General features: G+C 24.4%; 1 protein-coding gene and 1 non-coding gene across 2 annotated transcripts; both read left to right on the top strand.

Moving 5' to 3' along the window:
- The first annotated feature begins 175 nt into the window (after positions 1–175).
- Positions 176–16,290, top strand: LOC127282538 (poly [ADP-ribose] polymerase tankyrase). The gene is made up of 12 exons (XM_051306834.1): positions 176–485; positions 1,514–1,716; positions 1,937–2,262; positions 4,094–4,347; positions 4,654–4,987; positions 5,515–5,645; positions 5,770–5,998; positions 7,236–7,621; positions 8,062–8,481; positions 10,142–10,674; positions 10,810–11,159; positions 14,038–16,290. The coding sequence occupies exons 1-12, from the start codon at positions 293–295 to the stop codon at positions 14,279–14,281; spliced, it is 3,603 nt and encodes a 1,200-aa protein (XP_051162791.1). The 5' UTR covers positions 176–292; the 3' UTR covers positions 14,282–16,290.
- Positions 16,291–19,174: 2,884 nt separating this feature from the next.
- LOC127282641 (U2 spliceosomal RNA) lies at positions 19,175–19,367 on the top strand. Its single transcript, XR_007843226.1, has one exon. It is a non-coding gene; the product is annotated as a U2 spliceosomal RNA (small nuclear RNA).
- Positions 19,368–22,615: the final 3,248 nt, after the last annotated feature.

Raw genomic sequence — 22,615 nt, forward strand, 5'->3', positions numbered from 1 at the left:
ACTTCTGATTAAAAAAAAGAAAAATACAAATTCAAATTTACCGCCGAAAATATGACAGTTACGGCATCAATATCATTGATTGGTCCTACAACTTGTAAATCCAATTTGTCATTGGTCTATTTCTATTTATTTGCTGTAACTGTGTGTGTAATATTTTTGTTGCGCATGTGTGCGCATGCGAATGGCAAACGTAACGTTGTGCCTTTGCAACATACAGTGCAGTATAGGAAAAAAAAAAAATAATAATAAAATAAAATATTGCATTGAACAAGCGTAAAAATGGCCGTGTGAAATGGCAGCACGACGATCAGTGTTGACGAACCCTGAATCCCTAACAGGGACAGTAAATACCGATCCTTTAAGAGAACTTTTTGAAGCCTGTAAAACTGGTGATTTAGCAAGGGTGAAAAAATTAGTGACTCCAAAAACGGTCAATGCTCGTGATACTGCAGGTCGGAAATCAACTCCTCTTCACTTTGCAGCTGGTGAGTAATATATATGTATTTTTTTCTCACACACACACACACACACACCCATGTTATCAGCTTTTTTTTTACATATTTATTTTGCCAAGAATTGTTACTTGACAATTTGAATAAAAATGGTTTTCTTTTTTTTTTTTTGGTTGAGTCACTCACCTTAACGGTTCATCGAACATCAAGGTGATTCTTTCCTTTCTCAACTAGATTATGTTGTCATTCGCTATGGTTTTAATTATGTCTGCATAGTAACAGTGAAAATTTAACTGAATTCACTATTTTTGTGAAATTTTGTAAAATTCAAAAATTTAGACTTTTATATTTTTTGTGGTGTGTTTATATTGTTTTAAAGTATATTCTTGTATATATATATATCTATTTGCTTTGAAGAATATTGTTTAGAATATAATATGTATAGTTATAGAAATTCGTTTTTTTTCGAAGAAAAAAGTTTTGAGAAAAGAAAATGAAAATTATTACAGTGGAGTAAATTTTCAAAAGCTGATCTATTTTTCGAAAAAAATTGATATAAATATTTTATTATTTCAAGGACTTTACAAATCTTCCTGTCACTTAAATTTAAAAAAAAAAATTAACGAATTTTTAATTTAAAATTTTTTTGACATAACCAAAATGACAATTTTTATGTTTTTCTATTGTGGAAAAAATTACCCCCCAAAAAAACCAGTAAATCAGTAAATTATGATAAAATTTAATTAAAAACCAAACATTTTGAATATAAAAATATTACTATAGAAATATATTATAAATTTTTTATTTTAAAAGCAAACTTGTAGTGGTTATGTGAGAAAAGTCATTTCGCGAAATAAGAAAATAAAAATTTATCGGATTTTTAAAATTTGCTCCTCAAATGAAGAAAGAGATTGAGAACAAAAAAAAATTTATACGAAAATTAATTTTGTATTCTTTTTTCTTAATATTATAATTTTTCTATTACTGAATATTTGTAGACAATTTATTTTATTTGTATTATTAATTTGTTGAATTATTATTATTATTTTTTTTTCCAATAGGTTACGGTAGACGAGACGTGGTTGAATTTCTTCTTTTAGCTGGTGCATCGATTCAGGCTCGTGATGATGGAGGACTTCATCCTTTACATAATGCCTGTTCCTTTGGACATTATGACGTTGTAAGACTTTTATTAGAAGCAGGAGCCAATCCAAATACTCGTGATAATTGGAATTATACACCATTACACGAAGCAGCTATTAAGGTAAATTAGAAAAATAAATTTTCTCACAAAATTACATAAAATAACTATAACGGTAAACAAAAATAATTATTACAGTAACAATAAAAAAAAAAAAAAAAAAAAAAAATAGTATAACATTTGTTCAAATTATTATTGATTATTTCAAATTATGATATATATTGTAAATTACAAAAATATTTAGTTACGGTAAAAATTAAAATAAAATTTTTTTTCTTTATAGGGAAAAATTGATGTTTGTATTGCATTATTGCAACACGGAGCAGATTCAAATATTAGAAATACAGAAGGGAAAACAGCTCTCGATTTAGCGGATATAGCGACAAAACCAGTTTTGACGGGCGAATATAAAAAAGATGAATTATTGGAAGCTGCTAGATCGGGTAACGAAGAACGTCTCTTGCAACTTTTAAATCCTTTGAATGTCAATTGTCACGCCAGTGACGGACGTCGTTCAACGCCTCTACATTTAGCCGCAGGATACAATCGTTCGAGGGTCGTTCAAATTTTATTACAAAACGGAGCTGACGTTCATGCAAAGGACAAAGGGTATTTTTAATTTTTCAAATTAAATATCATATATAATTAAATCAGGATGGCCACCGAACCTTGAAACATTGAAAACCGAAAGAACGTGAAATTTAATTATGCCTTTGATAAAACCGTGAATTTTGCTTTGAATTTTTTAATTCAACGTTGAAATTTGTTTGTTTTTTTTCAAATATTCGTATTTTGATTTTTTTTTTTGAAATTTAAACTTGTGTTCTTAATTTTTAATCTATCTGGAAGTAAAAAAATTTTTTGAAAAAATGAAAACTAAAAATTTGTGAAAACAAATTTTATAGCTGTTTGATTAAAAAAAAACGAATTGGAAAAATTAAAAATTGTGCTAAACAATATTGGGAATGCTTTAAAAATTCTCTTTCTACCATTTTTTTTTTTTTTTTTTTTTTTCGAAATAATTAATAATTTCTGATCTGAAATCAGGTAGGAAAAATTTTCAAATTAGAATTTTTATAAAGTATAAAAATTGTGCTACATAATTTTGCTAAATAACAATTTTTTCAAAAATTTATTGTAACATATTTTTTTTGATAATTCGCAATCTTTAAAATTTTTCCCAATATTTGCTTTCGAAATTTTTGGTAAAATTTGGATTTTTTCAAAAAATAATTTATGTCACAGTAGATTACAAGTAACAATGCAGCACAAGTGTTAATTTTTTTTTAAAAAAAGCAACAAGAATATTTCTATTAAAACTTTTGTCAATAGTTGCCATAAAAAGTTTTTTTTTTTCTATTTGAAGTTAAATCTTCGGTTTTTCAACGCAATTTTTGCAGTAAAAAAATATACATTTAAAAAAAAAAATTTTATAACTTTCAACCGATATTAAAACAAAATGATTACAATTTTAATGTACTAATTTAAAATTATGTGATAATATCTCAATTTTAGTTACATAAACTTAAAACTGGGAAAATAAAGTAAATTTAATTACGTGCAAGAAGTTAGAAACGCAATTTTATTTTTTTTTTCAAAAAAATCATTTCTTATGCTAATTTGTGATGCAAAAATTTTTTCCAAAAAAAAAATAATTAGGACTCAAATTAAAAAAAAAAAAAAAAAAAAAACATTAAGCTCCAAAAAATCACTTATATCCGTAATTAAAACTAAACAATTGTTCAATGTCAGAACAAGAAAAAATGCTGCCAACAATTTTTAAAATATTTAATAATAAATTATTCAAAATAAATCAAATTTAAATTCAAATAACGATTTTTTAACTCAGAAATATTAAAAAATTATCATTTTCCAAAATACTATTGAACGTGCACAAAAATGTTACCACTAATATTTTTTGTTAAATATCAATATTCTTTTGAAAATAATAATCGATAAAATTTTATTTGAAATAAATTTTATTTTTCTTTTTTAACTTACGTTTTTTCGATAATTCAAAATTTTTTAAAATTAGATCCAAAAATTAGTTTAATTATTTTGAATGTTTTTTTTTTTAGCTTTAAGTTTTTTTTAAAAAATAATTTGAAGCAAATTTAGATTTTTTAAAACTGTATGAAATTTTTTTTTTTTGATAATTTTTGATAACAAATGTAATGTTTTCTCTTTTGTAAAAGAGTCTTAAATTCAAAAATTTGAAAAAATTCTTTATAAAATCGTGAAAAAATAATTGGAATTTTATTTCTAAATTTTAATGAACATTCTGAATTTATTTTAATTTATATTATATATTGAGGGTGAAATTTCAATTAATAATTTTTTCTTTTTTGGTAAAAAGTAGATAGAATTTTCAATAATTTTTTTTTTTTTAAATAGATTATTTAAACTAATTTTTGTATTTTTCTATATTTGTTGACAAAAGAGGTTTAGTGCCACTTCATAACGCTTGTTCGTATGGTCACTTTGATGTGACTGAGGCGTTGTTAAAACACGGAGCAGCAGTTAATGCCAGTGATTTGTGGGCATTTACACCTTTACACGAAGCAGCAAGTAAATCAAGGGCGGAAGTTTGTTCTCTTCTTTTAAGTGAAGGAGCAGATCCAACGCAGTTAAATTGTCACAGTAAAAGTGCTATCGACGTCGCTCCAACCCTGGAGCTCCAAGAGAGATTAGCTTGTGAGTATCTTAAACTAAAACAATTCATTTTTCCTATTTTTTAGCAAAAATAATTCTTTTATTTTATTGATTTATTATCATTATTAATTATTTAATATTCCTATTTTTTTCTATAGAATTAAATCAAATATTTTTCTTTTTGAATTTATAATTTTTTCATGAAAATAGATGAGAAATTTAAATTCGAATTCAAAAAATTGAAAATGTTTTTTTATTTCGATAAAATTTTTTTGTTGAACAAGTTCTATTTTTTTTTTTTTTTTAAATTCTTTTATTGAGAAATTATTTTTCTTAAATAAATTTCAGACGAATATAAAGGCCATTGCCTTTTAGATGCTTGTCGACAGGCAGATTCAACGAAATTGAAAAAATATTTATCACCTGAAGTGGTGAATTTTAAACACCCTTATACGGGTGACACGCCTTTACATTGCGCTGTCGCTTCACCTTTTCCAAAAAGAAAACAAATTATTGAAATTTTAATTCGAAAAAGTCCCACATTGAATGAGAAAAATAAAGATTTTCTTACACCTCTTCACGTTGCTGCCGATCATTCGCATTACGATGCAATGGATATTCTTTTAAGACACAACGCCAAAGTTAATGCACTGGATGGATTAGGACAAACGGCATTGCACAGGTTTGTTTCTTAAAAAAAAAAGAAATTTTACTGCTTTATCACAATATTAATATCACAATTTTTTAAATTTTATATTAAATTAATTTCCTACATTTATAATTATAAAATAAAAAAAAACCTACAACTGTTATTTGGTTTTAATTCACATGTATTTGTTATTTTCAATCAGTTTCGAGCATTATTAATTGTTCCTTTTCAAGGGATAATTGTATAATTATCAATTATCACTTGAAAAAGATAAAATACAAAAATAATACAAAGGACAAAATATACAAAAATAATAAAAAAATAAACAATTAATAATATTTGAAACTGATTGGGAGTAATAAATAAATTGAAATCAAATAACCGTTCTAGGCTTTTTCATTTTATAATTATTATTATTACAAAAAATGATTTTTAATAAAAAGCAAATTTATATTTTTCAAGAAATAGACCAATTACTATTTCCAGAATGTAAATTTAAATTACAATTTTTCAAATGATACATGACAGTGGATAATTAATATTTTATATTGTTTTTGCAGATGCGCAAGAGAGGATAATGTGCAAGCATGTAGAATTCTTTTATCGTACAACGTAGATCAATCAATTGTATCTCTTCAAGGATATACTGCAGCTCAAATAGCCACTGAGAATGTTTTGAAAATTTTACAAGGTAAAAAAAAATTTGAAAAAATAAGTACAATTTTTATTGCATTCGATTATAGGTTTGTGCGGGTGTTTCTTTTTAAAATTTATCATCGTAATTTTAACTTTTTTTTTCTTTTTTCTTTTATTAGATCCACCAAATGGAACTGAAGACGTGGAAGCTCAACTTCTAGAAGCGAGTAAATCTGGCGATTTAACGGCAGTTGAAAGAATTCTTCAATCAAATCCACATGCGGTTAATTGTCGAGATTTAGACGGTCGACACTCGACGCCATTGCATTTTGCAGCGGGTTACAATCGTGTTCCCGTTGTGGAATATCTTCTTGCACATGGAGCTGATGTTCATGCTAAAGATAAAGGGTAATTATAATTAAAATTTTTTTTGGTAAATTAAAAAAAATGGAACGCATAAATAAGCTCTAAAATTTTTTTTTTAAATTACAATTTAATAGAATCTTATTCTTATAGAATATTAATTTAGCAGAATTGTAATTTAAAAGAATCTTCATCTTGCAGAAAGATGATTAGAAAAAATATTAATTTTGCAGAATATTCAGGAAAAGTGAAATTGGTTTGGGAATAGTCAGGGAATTTTATGAAAAATATCAAATTTCTAAAAATGCTACTATAATTATAATTTTTGAAATTTTCAATTTAAACTTTTGATTCGAAAAATTGTTATCTTTCATTTTTATAATTGTAGGCCTTGGATCGATATTTGAAAGAAAAAAAGTCATTTTAGTCGATTTACATTACAAGAAAAGACTAAAAAAAGTACATTTTTTTGTTATTTTAAATACATTTAATTAGTTTTGATAAATATTTTATTATTAAAAATTTATTAGAAATTAAATAAAATTTATTAATTCCTTAATAAAAATGTTTTACAGAAATATTTTCAAGAATTTTTTTTTTTTTTAAATCACCGAATTAAACTGAGACAAATTATCAAGATTTCAATTCAGTTTCGGAACAAATTTTCAAAAATAATTTAAAATTACATTTAAAAAAAAAAGAAGAAAATTTTTCAAGTCTGATTTATACACATTATTCGAATTCAGAATTTCGGAAAATATTGTAAATAATTAAATTTTTCAAGAATTTTATTAAAATATTATAGAAAAAAAATTAATTTTAATTGAAAATTTGTGAAATAATTGAATTTCAGAAGATTTTTTAATTAAAATTTTTAAAATAATTGAATTTGTAAGAGTTTGATTTAAATTTTTTTAGAAATAATTAAATTCTAAAGAATTTTCAAATGGAAAATGATTTAAAAAATTGAATTTTCGATTTTTGAAATTTTCAATTAAAATTCTACTAAACCATGAATTACTGAAATTTTTTAAAAATTATATAAACAAAAATTGAATTTTAAAGAATCATTAATTAAAAAAAGCTTTATGTAATTGAATTTTTAAAAAACTTGATTAAAGTTATTAGAAATAATTAATTCAAAAAGAAATTGAAGTTAAAATTTTTAGAAATAATTGAGTTTTTGAAGAGTAATAGTTAACATTTTTGGAACTAATTGAATATCAGGAGATTTTTAATTAAAATTTTCGTAATAATAATTTTTTTTTTTTTTATGAATTAGCGGTCTGGTACCACTTCACAATGCTTGTTCTTACGGCCACTATGAAGTGACGGAACTTCTCGTGAAACATGGAGCATCAGTAAATGTGGCAGACCTTTGGAAATTCACACCACTTCATGAGGCAGCAGCGAAGGGAAAATGTGAAATTGTAAGGCTTTTATTGAGGCATGGTGCAGACGCGACAAAAAAGAATCGAGACGGTGCAACACCATTGGATTTGGTGAGAGAAGGAGATCAGGATGTTGCAGATCTTCTTAGAGGTAATAGCGCGTTATTGGACGCAGCAAAGAAGGGAAATCTTGCAAGAGTTCAAAGACTTGTTACTCCTGACAATATTAATTGTAGAGACGCACAAGGACGAAATAGTACGCCTTTACATTTAGCAGGTATTATTTATTTACTAACACTACTTATTAATTAAATACTTTTAAAATAATAATAGTAAATTAATGGATCAAGATAATATAGCTTTTTCAAAATTTAATTACTTAAAAAATTTTTAAACTAAACTTTTTGGCTAAATTAATTATTTTCAAAAAAATTTAAATAAAATTCTTCAAATATTCAAATATCTGAAATAATATATATATATATATATATATATATATATATATCTTCTTTGTAAAGTTTTTTTGCCAAAATCTTTTTAAAAAAATCAGTAAAAATGCAAAAAAAAAAAAAAAGTTATTAGATTTCTATTATAATTTGTTAAATTTAATAAACATTTTTTGTCAGGGAAAAAGTTTTTAATGTCACTGAGAGAAATGGAAAAATTTCTTCCTGTGACAATGTTGAATAATTTCTAGAGAAATATCTATTTTTGCAGCTGGATACAATAATTTAGATGTAGCTGAATTTTTATTAGAGCGAGGAGCTGATGTGAATGCACAAGACAAAGGTGGTTTGATTCCTTTGCACAATGCCTCGAGTTATGGCCATTTGGACATAGCTGCATTATTAATAAAATATAATACGGTGGTAAATGCAACCGATAAATGGGGCTTTACACCTTTGCACGAGGCTGCTCAAAAGGGTCGAACACAGTTGTGTGCTCTTCTTCTCGCTCATGGCGCTGACACTTTCTTGAAGAATCAAGAAGGACAAACGCCTGTGGATTTAGCTAGTGCCGATGATGTTCGATGTTTATTACAAGACGCAATGGCATCGCAACAAGTCGTTCCCTCGATGCCATCGTCAAATGTCAGTAATATTGTCGGTACCAGTAGATCACCAAGCATCGTAGCAGGTATTTATTTATTTTTCATTCACATAAATTTATAAATGCCTTGGATTATGCGGTTTTTTTTTGGCTTTTTTTCTCAAAAATACGACTTTTTTTGGACTTATTTAAATAAGATGTGACTTTTTTTTTTACATTTTTTTTAACAAAATTTTTAAACAAAATACGTCTTTTTAAGTATACAATGCTTCTTCAGATCTTCTTTATTTCAATTATTTAACAAATTTTTCTCTAAATTAATTATTTTTAATAATTTCAATGAAATGAAACAAATTCAATTATCTTAAATTATTAGTTTTCAATTAAAAATTTTATAAAATTCAACAATATTGTTTACAATTTAAAAAAAAATTAAATTAAATTACAAAAAATTTCAATTTAAAACCTTTGAAAATTTATTATTTTTAAAATATTCCATTTAAAACTTTTTCTAATTTAATAATTTCAATTATAATTCTTCCGAAATTCAATTATTTATAAAAAATTTTCATTTTTCATTCAAATTATTTAATAAATTATTTTCAATTCTGTAAAATTTAATTATTGTCTGAAATTTAACAAAAACTTTTGAAATGTGATAAATTATTTTCAATTTTGTAAAATTTAATTATTGTCTGAAATTTAACAAAATCTTTTGAAATTTAATTATTTCTAAAAATTTCAACTAATAACTCTTCCAAAGTTCAGTTATTATTTTTAATAATTTTAATATTTCTTTAAAAAATTCTTTTATTTAAAAAAAGTTTCAAATAAAAACTCTAAAATTAAATTGTTGTCAATTAGAAACTACACAGCAGTTTAAAATTTAAAGAAGATTTATTTCAAATTTAAAATCATCTGCAATTCAATTATTAAAAAAAAATTTTAATTAAAAATTTGTAAAACTTAATTATTGTCCGGAATTTTTTTTTTTTATCATTAAAACTATAAAAATATGCCAAAATTTTAAATTTGAATAAATTGGTTAAATCAGTGTACAATAAATTTTATAATGGAACTTTAAGAATTTTTTTTCAGAAATTTGTCCTACTTAATTAAAATTTTGAAAATTTTTATTAATCGAAATAAATTTTCTTAATAATATTCTTATAGAATCATTCTTATTAAAGAATTAATAAAATGAATTTAATATCTAATAACATTAATTATTTAAAGTAAAATATTTATTAAATAATTTTTAGTTAAAGGCCTTAAGGGGAGGGACCGCGGAAATTTCAATCTTTCGAAATTAAGGCTGTTTAAGATTGTAAATTTTTTTTTCTATTAATATTGAATATTTAAAACTATATGATACTATGGGAAATTGAAAAACAATTAATTCATTAATAATTTTTAAATAAAACTGATTTTTTTATACATTTTTTTCATAATTCTGAACAATCAATTGTATGAATTTTTAAAAATTTTAATATTTTCAAATAATAAAATTTCTAAAATGGTCAAAATAAAATTGTTTTTTTAATTTTGATAATTCACAATAATTTTCGATTCCAAATAATGCCAGAAAAAAAAAATTGACACCCCTTAACAAAATTAATTTCAATGAGTAGAAGTTTCGTTGGTCCCTTCCCTTAGAATCAATCTGAGGCCTATTTATACAATAATAATTTTCATTTTTTTTTTTTTTTTCTCTATTCATTATTTGAAAATGAAAATTCTTTTTCAGTTCCCGTTTCACCGCCACCATCGCTCACTCAAGAGACTGTAATATTACCGTCCGGCGCAGCAATCACACTATGTGTACCAATAGCTCGTCCATCATCTTGTATAAGTCCAATGACATCATCGGAACAAAATTCAGATCGTGATATAAAAGACGATGAACGAAATGGTAGTAATGCAATTACAAATATTTCTGGTTTTCTACAGAGTCTTGGTTTAGATCATCTTCTTGAATTATTTGAACACGAGCAAATAACGCTTGATATTCTTGCCGAAATGGGACATGAGGATTTAAAGGACGTTGGAGTTAATGCTTATGGTTATAGGCATAAATTAATTAAAGGAATGGATAAACTTTTGAGTTCAGCGGCTGGTTCAATTTGGCCGCCATCAGCTAATCCAGGAACATTATTGGTTGATCTTTTAACTGATGATAAAGAATTTTTAGCTGTTGAAGAGGAAATGCAAAATACAATTCGCGAACATCGCGATAATGGTATTTCGGGTGGTATTTTCTCGAGATACAATATTGTTAGAGTAAGTGAAAAAACATTTTTTTAATTAAATTTATTTAAATTTTTAATGAACTTTAAGTATTATTATTATTATTATTATTATTATTAATATTTTTATTATTATTATTAAATTTATCTTCTTTTTTTTCTGTATTAGATTCAAAAAGTGCAAAATCGAAAATTATGGGAGCGCTATGCACATAGACGACAGGAAGTGGCTGAAGAAGTTGGAGCTGCTGCACCAACTTCACCGAGTTCCTTAACAAGAATTACGTCAAATTTATCATTACCACAGGCAAATGAAAGGATGCTTTTTCATGGAAGTCCTTTTATTAATGCTATTGTACAAAAAGGCTTTGACGAACGACACGCTTATATTGGCGGAATGTTTGGAGCTGGAATTTATTTCGCCGAGCATAGTAGCAAAAGTAATCAATATGTTTATGGAATTTGCGGTGGTACCGGTTGTCCTGCTCACAAGGATCGAAGTTGCTATATTTGTCACAGGTATGTTTTTAAAAAGACAAAAAAAAAAAAAAAGAAAAATAAATTTTCTTTCTCTCACTGTTAACTATAAATTATATTCACAAAAACGCTGTTTTTTTACTCAACACGATATTAAAATTCAGAATTAAAAATAAAATTTTAAGTTACGGACGTCCTTCTGAAGAGTTTCTATAAGTTGGGCGACAAAAAAAATTACAAAATACTATAAAACTTTATGAGATCTAGATAATTTTTGCAAAGTTAAATTTTTTATTACATTTTTTTTAATTTTCAAATTTTTATCATTCCTGATTAAAATTTTGTTCTAAATGGATTTTCTTTAAAAATATTCAAATAATAACGTATGTAGGCTTCGAAGCGTACTAAGAGACTAAGAAAAGTATGAAAAAGTATCATTTTTTTTTTTTTTAAAGTATTCTCAAAATTGAAAAAAAGTAGCATCTTTAAAATGAAGTAAAATTAGTTTTCTAAGTTTAACGTTAAAGTGTAAATATTTTCTTGTCTAAAAAAATTGAAAGAAAAATTCTGAGGATTAAAATTAACATCATTTTTCTCATGATTATTTAAAAAAAAAACTATCTATTGTTAAATTTCGATTAACTTTTTGTTTTTTTGGCACAACGATAGAAGTGTATGATTATTCCATGAAAATGATTTTTCACATAAATTTTTATTATACAAAATAGCATTTAAAACAGAATTTTTTTTAAACGAATGTTTATTCTACGGAATTTTCAAAGTACCGAATTTTTATTTGACAGAATTTCTCTTTACCCAACTGTTTCTTGAAAAGAATTCTAATTTAAACTATTTTTAATTTATTTGAATTCCCATTCAGTAGAATTTTAAGGAATTCGAATTTTTATATCCTAGAACTTTGAATCGGAAGCTTATATAAACTATTTAGTATTTTAAAACAACAATTTTAATTAAAAATCTCCAGAAATTCAATTATTACTGAAAATCTTAACTCTTCCAAAATTCAATTATTTTTAAAATTTGTATCTAAAATTTTTTGCTAAATTAATAATTTCAATCCAATTATTCAAAAATTCAATTAAATAAAACATTTTTTAAATAAAAATTCTCTAAAATTCAATTACTGTTTGAAACTTTGTTAATAATTTTTAGCAATTCTAATTTACTAAAATTTTATTTCAAAATCTCCTGAAATTCAATTATTATTGAAAATTTTGATTCAAAATTTTTTTTGAAATAATTATTTCTAATAACTTTAATCATGATCTTGGCATTTCAACATTTTTCAATTCAAAATACTCTAAAATTCAATTATTGTATGAGTTTCGGTTAAATTAGAATTATTAAAAAAAACAATTGGATAAAGAAAATTTTTTGTAAAATAAAAATTCTTTCAAAAAAAAATTTGCCAAAATTAAAAATTCTATTGAGTAAAAGGTCGTTTAAAAAGAAAATTATGTTAAATGCTATTTTGAAAAATGAAAATTCGTGTAAAAAATAATTAAATAAAGCAGTAGTTAACGCGGTCAATAATAAATCATTAACTTGGCGAGTTTTTAGGAATAAAAAAAATTCACTAAAATTTAAACTTCTTGAATTCTGTCATTTTTTAAATTATTTTTTTGAAAAAAGTAACATTTAGTGGCTTTTGGCCAAAATTAGTAGTAAAAAAGTAGCTTTGTCGAAAAAAGTATCAAAAAAGTAAAAAAGTGTGTCACTTCGAAGACTGCATATGGTAATTCATTATTTTTAAAATTTTTATTGTTTACTATTTTTTAAAGTACTTCAAAAACTTAAAAAAAAATGCAAGAAAGTGAAAATATTTGAAAAATTTATTAAACAAACTATTGTTAGTATTATTCTCAACATATACTTAGAGAGTTGAAGAAATTAAATAATTTTACTATATTTTACGATTAGAAAAATTACTAATCAGATTTAGCTATGGAATATAATAATTTCTATGAATATTTCAACAATGTAAATGTATTGTTATTTTTATGTACCGCGTAATTGTAATCTTTAAATGTAAATTATTAATCAACTGTGAAAATTATATAATTATATTTAATAAAATATAGTTAAGTTTTCATTTATTTTGAAAACGTCAATTTGCAAAATTAAGAAATATAATTGCTGCAGTTCTCTGATTATTGAGAATAGTAATAATAATAACAATATTTTGTTTAACAAACTAAAAATATTTTTTATTCCTAATAATAAATAAATAAAATAAGTAAATAATAATAAATATTTTAGTTATGAATAAAAAATTCCAGTAGAGAAATCAAATAAAATTAATAGTAAGCAATTTTAAAGAAATATTTCACTTTTTTGCATTTTTGGAAGTTTTTGCGTTCCTTTAATTAAAAAATAGTAACCAGTAAAAAATTTTTTAAAAATAATAAATTGTATGTTATTATTTCAATATTTTTAAAGAAAAGTGGAGCAGTCCAGTTGAAAAATATGGATTTTTAATAATTCTACAGTAAATCTACGAAGAAGTGTTTTTTTTCCCCCCTACAAAATATATGTAAAAATTTGAGACACCATTAAATATTTATTAAAATCAAAATGAAAAAATCTCTTTTTTTTTCATTTAGAACAAAATTTTGTTCGTGAGTGATAAAAATTAGAAAATTTTAAAAAATTATCAGTCTCCGTTTGATAGTATTTAAAAAAATTAATTTTAATTTAAAATTAATTTAATTTAGGATTAAATAAATTTAATTAATTGCTATTAATTAATTACTAAGGTCCGGTTTCACCAACTATGGTTAAAAGTTAATCAGCGATTAAAGCCAATTTAAACGCTCATGATTGGTCGGTTAGGGATTTAATCGCTGATTAACTTTTAACCGGAGTTGATGAAACTGGCCCTAATTGAATTAAATTACAGGCATTTGTTACTTTGTCGTGTAACGCTTGGAAAATCATTTCTGCAATTTTCGGCAATGAAAATGGCGCACGCACCACCTGGACACCATAGTGTAATGGGCCGACCTTCGCAAGGAGGTTTAGTGTTTCCAGAATATGTGGTTTATAGAGGTGAGCAGGCATATCCTGAATATTTGATAACTTATCAAATTGTCCGACCCGAGCAAGAAACTGGTGGTTCTGGTGAAGGAAGTGAGGAACGGTGATCGCAAGAGACTGGCCCAGCGGCACAATTGCGTCGTCTCTGCTGTTGTCAGAGATCAAGGGCATGCGATTCATTGTCCTAGTTTTCTCTCAAATTTTTCATCTCCAAGAGCTTTCTTACATCGCCCTTTTTGCCACATCTCAACTAAATAAATTCTACAAGGGTGAATTATTATTATTATTTTTTTTTTTTGTTGTTCTTGCTTGAGATATTTGGACTTGCATTTCTGTGATCCCTTATCTATTCGCGTCTTCAAACATTTTCGTTACCAAAATTAATAAAAAAAAAGCGAAGGAATGACGCGATTTTCTAATTGTGTGTGATTGAAATGAAAAAAAAAAAAGAAAAAACGTAAAAAGAGAATGAAAGAGAATAAAATAAGAGATGTACAAATTCTGGAAAAATTGAGTATGTCAGTAAATTGAAAATTTTCATTTTATTGATAAATACAATTTTGTTTTTTAAAGTAGTTTTTTAAACTACATTTTGAATTTTTTTTAGTACATCTCACTTGAGAAATTTATTAGAAAATAATAGGTTTTTTTTTTTGTTCAATTTAATTGTAAAATTTTCTATGTAAATTTAAAAAAAAAGAATTCCAGTAAAATGGGATTATATTATTGAAAACATAATGCAATGAGATAAACATTTTTTTTAGCTTTATTTATTTATTAATTGGTGCTGTGTAAAGGATATTATTATTATTGGGGGATAAAAAATTGTTAATGATGACTTTTCTTTTTTATTTGCGTGTACTTTCAAAAAAGTTTCTCTTTTAAAAAAAGAAATGTCAATCATTTTAATAAAAAAAATTTTAACACTTTAGAATAAGTTATAAGAAAGATGAAAGACAAAAAAAAAACGAAAAATGTAATTTTTCAAACACTGCCTGGCTGTGACCTTGGAAAGTTTGAAAGTCAAATATCTAATATTCTAAATAGAAAATCTTATTTAAAAAAAAAATTATTACTATTAATAATAACGATTAGATGATTCATAGATTAAAAAAAAGAAAATTTAGGGCAATAATCGGAAAAAAAAATTCTCAATTTTTCCAAAGTTTCCATTCTATTAACTGAGTGCTGCATCTCTAGTCACATTAAAATTATGTACCTCGATTTAAAAAAAAAAAAAACTTTTCCTGTAATATAAATTTGAAAAAAAAAGTTTTTCTGTAATATTGAATAATTTTGAAAAACAATTTGTAATATAATTTTGAGAAAAAAAAAAGAACAAAGATATTTATATATGGTTACAACGATTCATTGAAATGTTTTCAAAAAAAAAAAAATTCCGATTAGTCCTTAACGCTTAGAAAAAAAAGATCTCATTTCAAATGAAACGAAAAAAATAATATAAATGCTTCATAAATACTTTTGGGCATTCCATTTTTTAATAGGTATTAAAATTTTTTTTTTTTTTTTGCATTCTTAAAAAAAAAATATATATATATATATATTTGCATTTTACATTTTGTATTTCTGCCGATTATATTAAAAAAATATATAAATTATACATAGTAATGGAGTAAAGACTAAAAGAAAAAGAAAATAAAATAAATAAATACTGCAATTGCAGCATTTATTAATTAAATAAATAATTTTCGTTTTGACATCGAATTAAGCGCCATAGATTTAAAAATAAAAAAAAAAAAAAGAAAATTGATGGAATGCATTTTTTGAAGGGTCGTATATTGTTTATACGTGTGTGTTAAACCCTGTATGTTCTGTAATATATAGACAAGTTTACTTGAAAATTGTAAAATTATCCCGCTAGCAAATTATATTCCTGTAAGTATTTAAAAAAAAACACACAAATTTCTTCTCTACGAATTACGAAAGTGTAAAAGAGCGTAAAAAAAAATTGTTTTATATGCGAGGAATTCGTGAAATTGAATGCTTTTCAAATAATATTAATGTGAAATTCAATTACGTGATCAATTCAGTTCGTGTGTAATGAATTTAGTGTAAACTTCTCTATTAAATATATTATCAAAATATTAATAATCAACTTTTTTTTTATTTATTGTTATAAATTAAAATACATCTTCTTTATTTCAATTATTTAACAAATATTTAACTAAAATTCTTCACTAAAATTTTTTTTATATTTTTAATGATTTTTATAATAGTATTGTTCGAAAATTCAATTTTCAGAAAGCATTTTATAATTAAAAAATTTTAAACTCCAATTTTTGTCTGTAATTTCTAATAAATTCTTTAATTATTTTCAAAAAAATTCAATAGAAATTAATTAATTTCCAAATTTTCATTCCAAAATTCAATTATTTTTAAAAATTTCAATAGAAATTCAATTTTATTCAAAATTTTCAATTTAAAATCAACTAAAATTTAATTATCCAAAATTTCAATTCAAAATCAATTGAAATTCAATTATTTTTCTAAATTTAAATTCATTTATTTTTTAAATGATTTTTATAATAATTTTCGAAAATTCAACTATCTAAAATCTTTTTTCACTTGAAATGTTTTCAAATTATTGTATTTTTGTCTGTAATTTCTAATAAATTTTTTAGTAATAGAAATCATTAAAAAAAATTTAAATTAAAAATCACTTGAAGTTCAATTAATTTCAAAAATCAAAATTATAAATCTTTGAAAATTCAATTACTTTTAAAAAATTTTATCTAAAATTATTTTTGATAAATTATTTTTAGTTCTATAAAATTTAATTATTGTCTGAAAATTAACAAAATCTTTTGAAATTCAATCATTTATAAAAATTTCAAAACAAATTTTTATTTAAAAATCTGTAAAACTTGATTAAATAATGCCTGACATTTTTTTGACCATCAAAACTAAAAACTAGGAAAAATTTTTTAATACGAAAAAATTGATTAAATAAGACTTGAAAAAATTATAAAAATGGAAGTTTAAGAATTTTTTTTTTAGAAATTTGTCCTACTTAAATAAAATTTTGAAAATTTGTCTTACAATTAAGTTCGATTTTGAAATTCGAAATAAATTTTCTTGATAATATTTTTATAGAATCTTATTACAGAATTAATAAAATGAATTTAATATCTAATAACATTAGTTATTTAAAGTAAAATATTGATTAACTAATTAAATTTTGTTAAAAAAAAAAATTGACTTTTTCGACTTTTTTTGTGCATTAAGGCATTTAAAAAAAAATCAAAAACTCTTATTAAATTATCACAATAATAAATTCATTAATTTTCTTTCGTCGAATAATTCTGAATCAAGGTGAATAAAAGTAAATTAAAATATAAATAAAATTTATATTTCCTTATTATTTTATACGAAATTATAATTTAAATGTTAAATGGAAAAATTTGTCCTTCCAGAAAACAAAACAGGATGAAATATATTTGCAAAGAGAGGAAAATTTTCATGTTTTGGATTTTTTGTAAAATTGTATAGTCTTGGGGAATTTATTTGTAAATGTTTTATGTAGAATATAAAAGGCGCCAGCGCTGTTTTATCTTTGATGAAATTGAAAATTTTTTCTTGTGTGAAGTGAAATATTTTTTTTTTTTTTGCGAAAAAAAAATTGCAGTAGATAGGGTCAGGGAAAACTCACTGAGAGCAGATAATTAAAAATGATTTCAGGATGGAATTATCATTATCTCTACAATAAGCAATAGGAAGTAAACTTTAGCAGAAAATGAAAACAGTCAATTAAATAAATATAAACATTAATATTGTAATGTGTAATTCATTATTCACAGTGACACTGAAGAAAAAAAAAAATAAAAAATTTACACACTTGATATATGTTATCATTGTAAAAATAAATATTCTTTCTTTTTGTGACTGATTTTTTTTTATATGTATTGAATAATTCAATGAAAATTTTGTCGAAAAATCATTAATTAAAAAAAGACACATTATATTCCTTTAATATTTATGTTTGTCTTGGAGATTTATTTATAGACATAAATTGAAATAAAAATAAATAAATATATATTATATGCAAAAGGTTTATCAATATACCTATATTTTCTAAATGTAAAAAAAAGGATAAAACAGATCGTTAGCATTTTGATAACCCTTTGAGTGAGGTGAGGACAAAACATCGATAACTAATATAATGAGAAAATGAATCTTCTGGTCGCATGTTTTTGTTATTCTATGTGCTCTGATTGAAAAGCCACTGATCTCACACTAATCTATGATTATATGAAAAAAAAAATATATATATATTAACGTAATCGATTACGATCAACGTATCATAAATTATATAGTAATTCAAGGTCAATATTTTCATTGGAAAATTTTATTTATTTATTTTCATTTAAAGAACAAAAAAAAAAGTTCTCACTCCCAGATATATCCCAGACAATTTGCAATTGTATATTCAACAATTATTAATTGTCTGCATATATTTACAAATACATATGTATATGTACATATTACAATATAAACATTTTCTGAGAAATTATCAATTTGTTTATAAAACAAATATTTTTTATACATTCTAGGAAAGTGCATAATCCAAGAAAAATTTATTTTTATAATAAACATTTATTGCACAGAGTTCAAGAATAAAGAAAAATATATATATATTATATATTTTTACAACTAAGGTTATTGCTTTCTAAAGGGACTAAAAATTATTTTTTTTTATTTCGAAAATTAAAATTTTTTTTCAAATTGAACACTAACTTTTATTATTCAAATTTTTGCTAATTAATTAATATTTATTTAATTAATACAACTATATTATATTATTAAATGAGAAGGCAAGTGACAAGGCGTCAAGAACGTAATGGACAAATTTTGAATTTTCGCGCTAAAATGAAAATTTCAAAAAATTTCCGCTAGGGGCGCATGGCAAACTTTTTTTCACCTTTCTCGCAGTTATTGTGCAACTTTTTGGGTATATAAGGGGACGAAAAACATTGCAAATTATCGCTTCTCGGCCCTATGGCTAAGATCAAAGTGTAGTATCTGTTCTTATCAGCTTGATATCTGATACGCTCTTCATTGAAGAGCCAGAATATCGAACTGATTTTTGGAAATCGGCGGAATGTCTGGGGCTTGCTCCGATTCTGCCACGGGTTGTCTCTGCATTGCAGTACCGCAGTGAACGGCCCACTTAACAGAATTTAAACAAAATTTTTACCTTTTATATACTTCCTGTAAAAAGTACTTTTTGTACTTCATGTAAAAAGTACTTTTGATACTTCATGTAAAAAAAACTTTTGGTATTTCGCACAAAAAGTACTTTTGGTACTTTATGTAAAAGTACTTCTGGTACTTTATGTAAAAGTACTTTTGGTACTTTATGTAAAAGTACTTTTGGTACTTTATGTAAAAGTACTTTTGGTACTTTATGTAAAAGTACTTTTGGTACTTTATGTAAAAGTACTTTTGGTACTTTATGTAAAAGTACTTTTGGTACTTTATGTAAAAGTACTTTTGGTACTTTATGTAAAAGTACTTTTGGTACTTCATGTAAAAGTACTTTTGGTACTTTATGTAAAAGTACTTTTGGTACTTTATGTAAAAGTACTTTTGGTACTTTATGTAAAAGTACTTTTGGTACTTTATGTAAAAGTACTTTTGGTACTTTATGTAAAAGTACTTTTTGTACTTTATGTAAAAGTACTTCTGGTACTTTATGTAAAAGTACTTCTGGTACTTTATGTAAAGTACTTTTTAATACTTTATGTAAAAGTACTTCTGGTACTTTATGTAAAGTACTTTTTAATACTTTATGTAAATGTACTTTTTAGTACTTTATGTAAAAGTACTTTTTGGTAATTTATGTAAAAGTACTTTTTGGTAATTTATGTAAACGTACTTTTTGGTAATTTATGTAAAAGTGCTTTTTGGTAATTTATGTAAAAGTACTTTTTGGTAATTTATGTAAAATACTTTTCGGTACTTTATGTAAAAATAATTATGGTCATTTATATAATGTACTTTTGATACTTTATGCAAAAAGTACTTTTGATGATTTATGTATAAAGTACGTTTTGATACTTTATATGAAAAATACTTTTTTGGTGATTTATGTAAAAGTACTTTCGTTACTTTACAAAAGTACTTTTTTGTGCTTTATATGAAAACATTTTGGTACTTTATATGAAAATACTTTGGCATTTTATGTAAAAATGGTTTTTGGTAATTTATGTGAATAAAAGTACTTTTGGTGCTTTATGCGAAATGTATTTTTGGTCTTTATGTAAAAAGTGCTTTTGGTATTTTGTGTGATATGTGCTTTTGGTACTTTATGTAAAAAAGTAGTTTTACACCAAGTCTGTAACGTACTTTTTGCAAAATAATCAAAGTATTTTGCAGAAATTATCTAGAGCACTATTAACAAAATATTTAATGTACTTTTACAGAAAGTATCTGAAGTACTTTTTCATAATATTCAATGCATTTTTACATAAAGTATCTAAAGCAATTTTTGCACAATATTCAAAGTTATTTTACACAAAGAACTCAACGTACTTTTTACAAAATATTTAAAGCCATTTCACACAATATACTCAGTTGTAAAATATTCAAAATCACTTTTTCACAAATTACTCATACATACTACTTTTACAAAAAGAACTCAAAGAGTAAGCAATCATTGGATATAGTTCCGAATAGCACATACCTCTGATTTCGATAAAACTTGGTATCCCTACGTAATTTGGTGCGCTGATTACGAAAATCATAGTGAAAATTGGCGGAAATTTAATTATCATGGTAAAAACCATAAAAAACACCATAAAATCATGGTTTTTTTCGATTATCTCGTAAAAAACAAAAAACTTCGAAAAAAGTTTTAGACGAAAGTTGTAGATCTCTAAAAAACACACATTTCATGTTTTATGCATTTTTTACCAAAAGTCATTATTTTTCGAGAAAAACGCAAAATAGTAAACACGGCCTTCGGCCGCGTAAGGTACTGCTCGCTTCTCTTTTTAAGAAATCTTGGCGAGAGGGGGTGGATGTGTCCGAAAGTAATTTGCAGAAATTGTGGGGTGGAGTCTACAGCAGCGGTAAACGCAAAATAGTAAACACGGCCTTCGGCTGCGTAAGGTACTGCTCGCTTTTCTTTTTAAAAAAACCTTGGCGAGAGGGGGTGGATATGGCCGAAAGTATTTTGCGGAATTCGTTGGATCCTGAGTAATGGTGAATATGATAATTTCTGCAAATTACTTTCGGACACATCCACCCCCTCTCGCCAAGATTTCTTAAAAAGAGAAGCGAGCAGTACCTTACGCGGCCGAAGGCCGTGTTTACTATTTTGCGTTTTTCTCGAAAAATAATGACTTTTGGTAAAAAATGCATAAAACATGAAATGTGTGTTTTTTAGAGATCTACAACTTTCGTCTAAAACTTTTTTCGAAGTTTTTTGTTTTTTACGAGATAATCGAAAAAAACCATGATTTTATGGTGTTTTTTATGGTTTTTACCATGATAATTAAATTTCCGCCAATTTTCACTATGATTTTCGTAATCAGCGCACCAAATTACGTAGGGATACCAAGTTTTATCGAAATCAGAGGTATGTGCTATTCGGAACTGCACCCCAAGTTGTAAATTCAGATGTTCATTACATGAACATTTTGCTTCCTCTTTACGATAAGCAAAAAAATTTGCTTCCTCGTGGAGAAAGCATTAACATGGAAATAAACATACAAAAATAATATAATAATATAAACATTTGAGTACCTATACATTTGAGTTAAATTTAAAGAATTAATGGAAGTTAAAAAATCAAAAATTCATATTTTAACCGAAATTTCTAAATATTAATGAAAAATAATATATAATTTATAATTATTTACAATTATATCGATTCGTTTTAATGCAAGGAACACAATTATTTTATATTTAAACTTGAATTTAAATAAATACAAAATTTTTCAGCTAAAATGTGTATTTTCTATTTTTTAACTTTCATTAATTCTTTAAATTTAAATTAAAACTATACTTTATATATACCGATCGATTTGTCTTGACGTAAGGAATACGATTTTATTATGTATATAACCTTAAATTTTTCTATTTAAAATTTTTTTCGATTAAAAAAAAATTTGGAAAAAAGTCGATAAAATTTTTTTTTTTGGGTATTTTTTATAATCCTTTGGTCAGATTTGAGAAATTAATATGATAAATGAGCCTACCAAATTTTATCTAAATCCATTAAAACCTGTTAAAGTTATATTCTAAACAAAAAAGGGATCCATACACACACACACACACATCCGGACAATTGATCAGGATCTCATATAACATGTTTCTATATAGAAAAAAATTTGTTTCCGACACTTTGAAAATTTTTGTAAACGAAAGGACTACAAAGCTTCCTCCACGAGGAAGCAAAAAAATTATTCTTACTCTTT

Source organism: Leptopilina boulardi, unplaced genomic scaffold (assembly GCF_019393585.1).
Source record: "Leptopilina boulardi isolate dan_hultmark-lab unplaced genomic scaffold, ZJU_Lbou_2.1 LbouV2_300, whole genome shotgun sequence".
Classification (NCBI taxonomy): Eukaryota; Metazoa; Arthropoda; class Insecta; order Hymenoptera; family Figitidae; genus Leptopilina; species Leptopilina boulardi.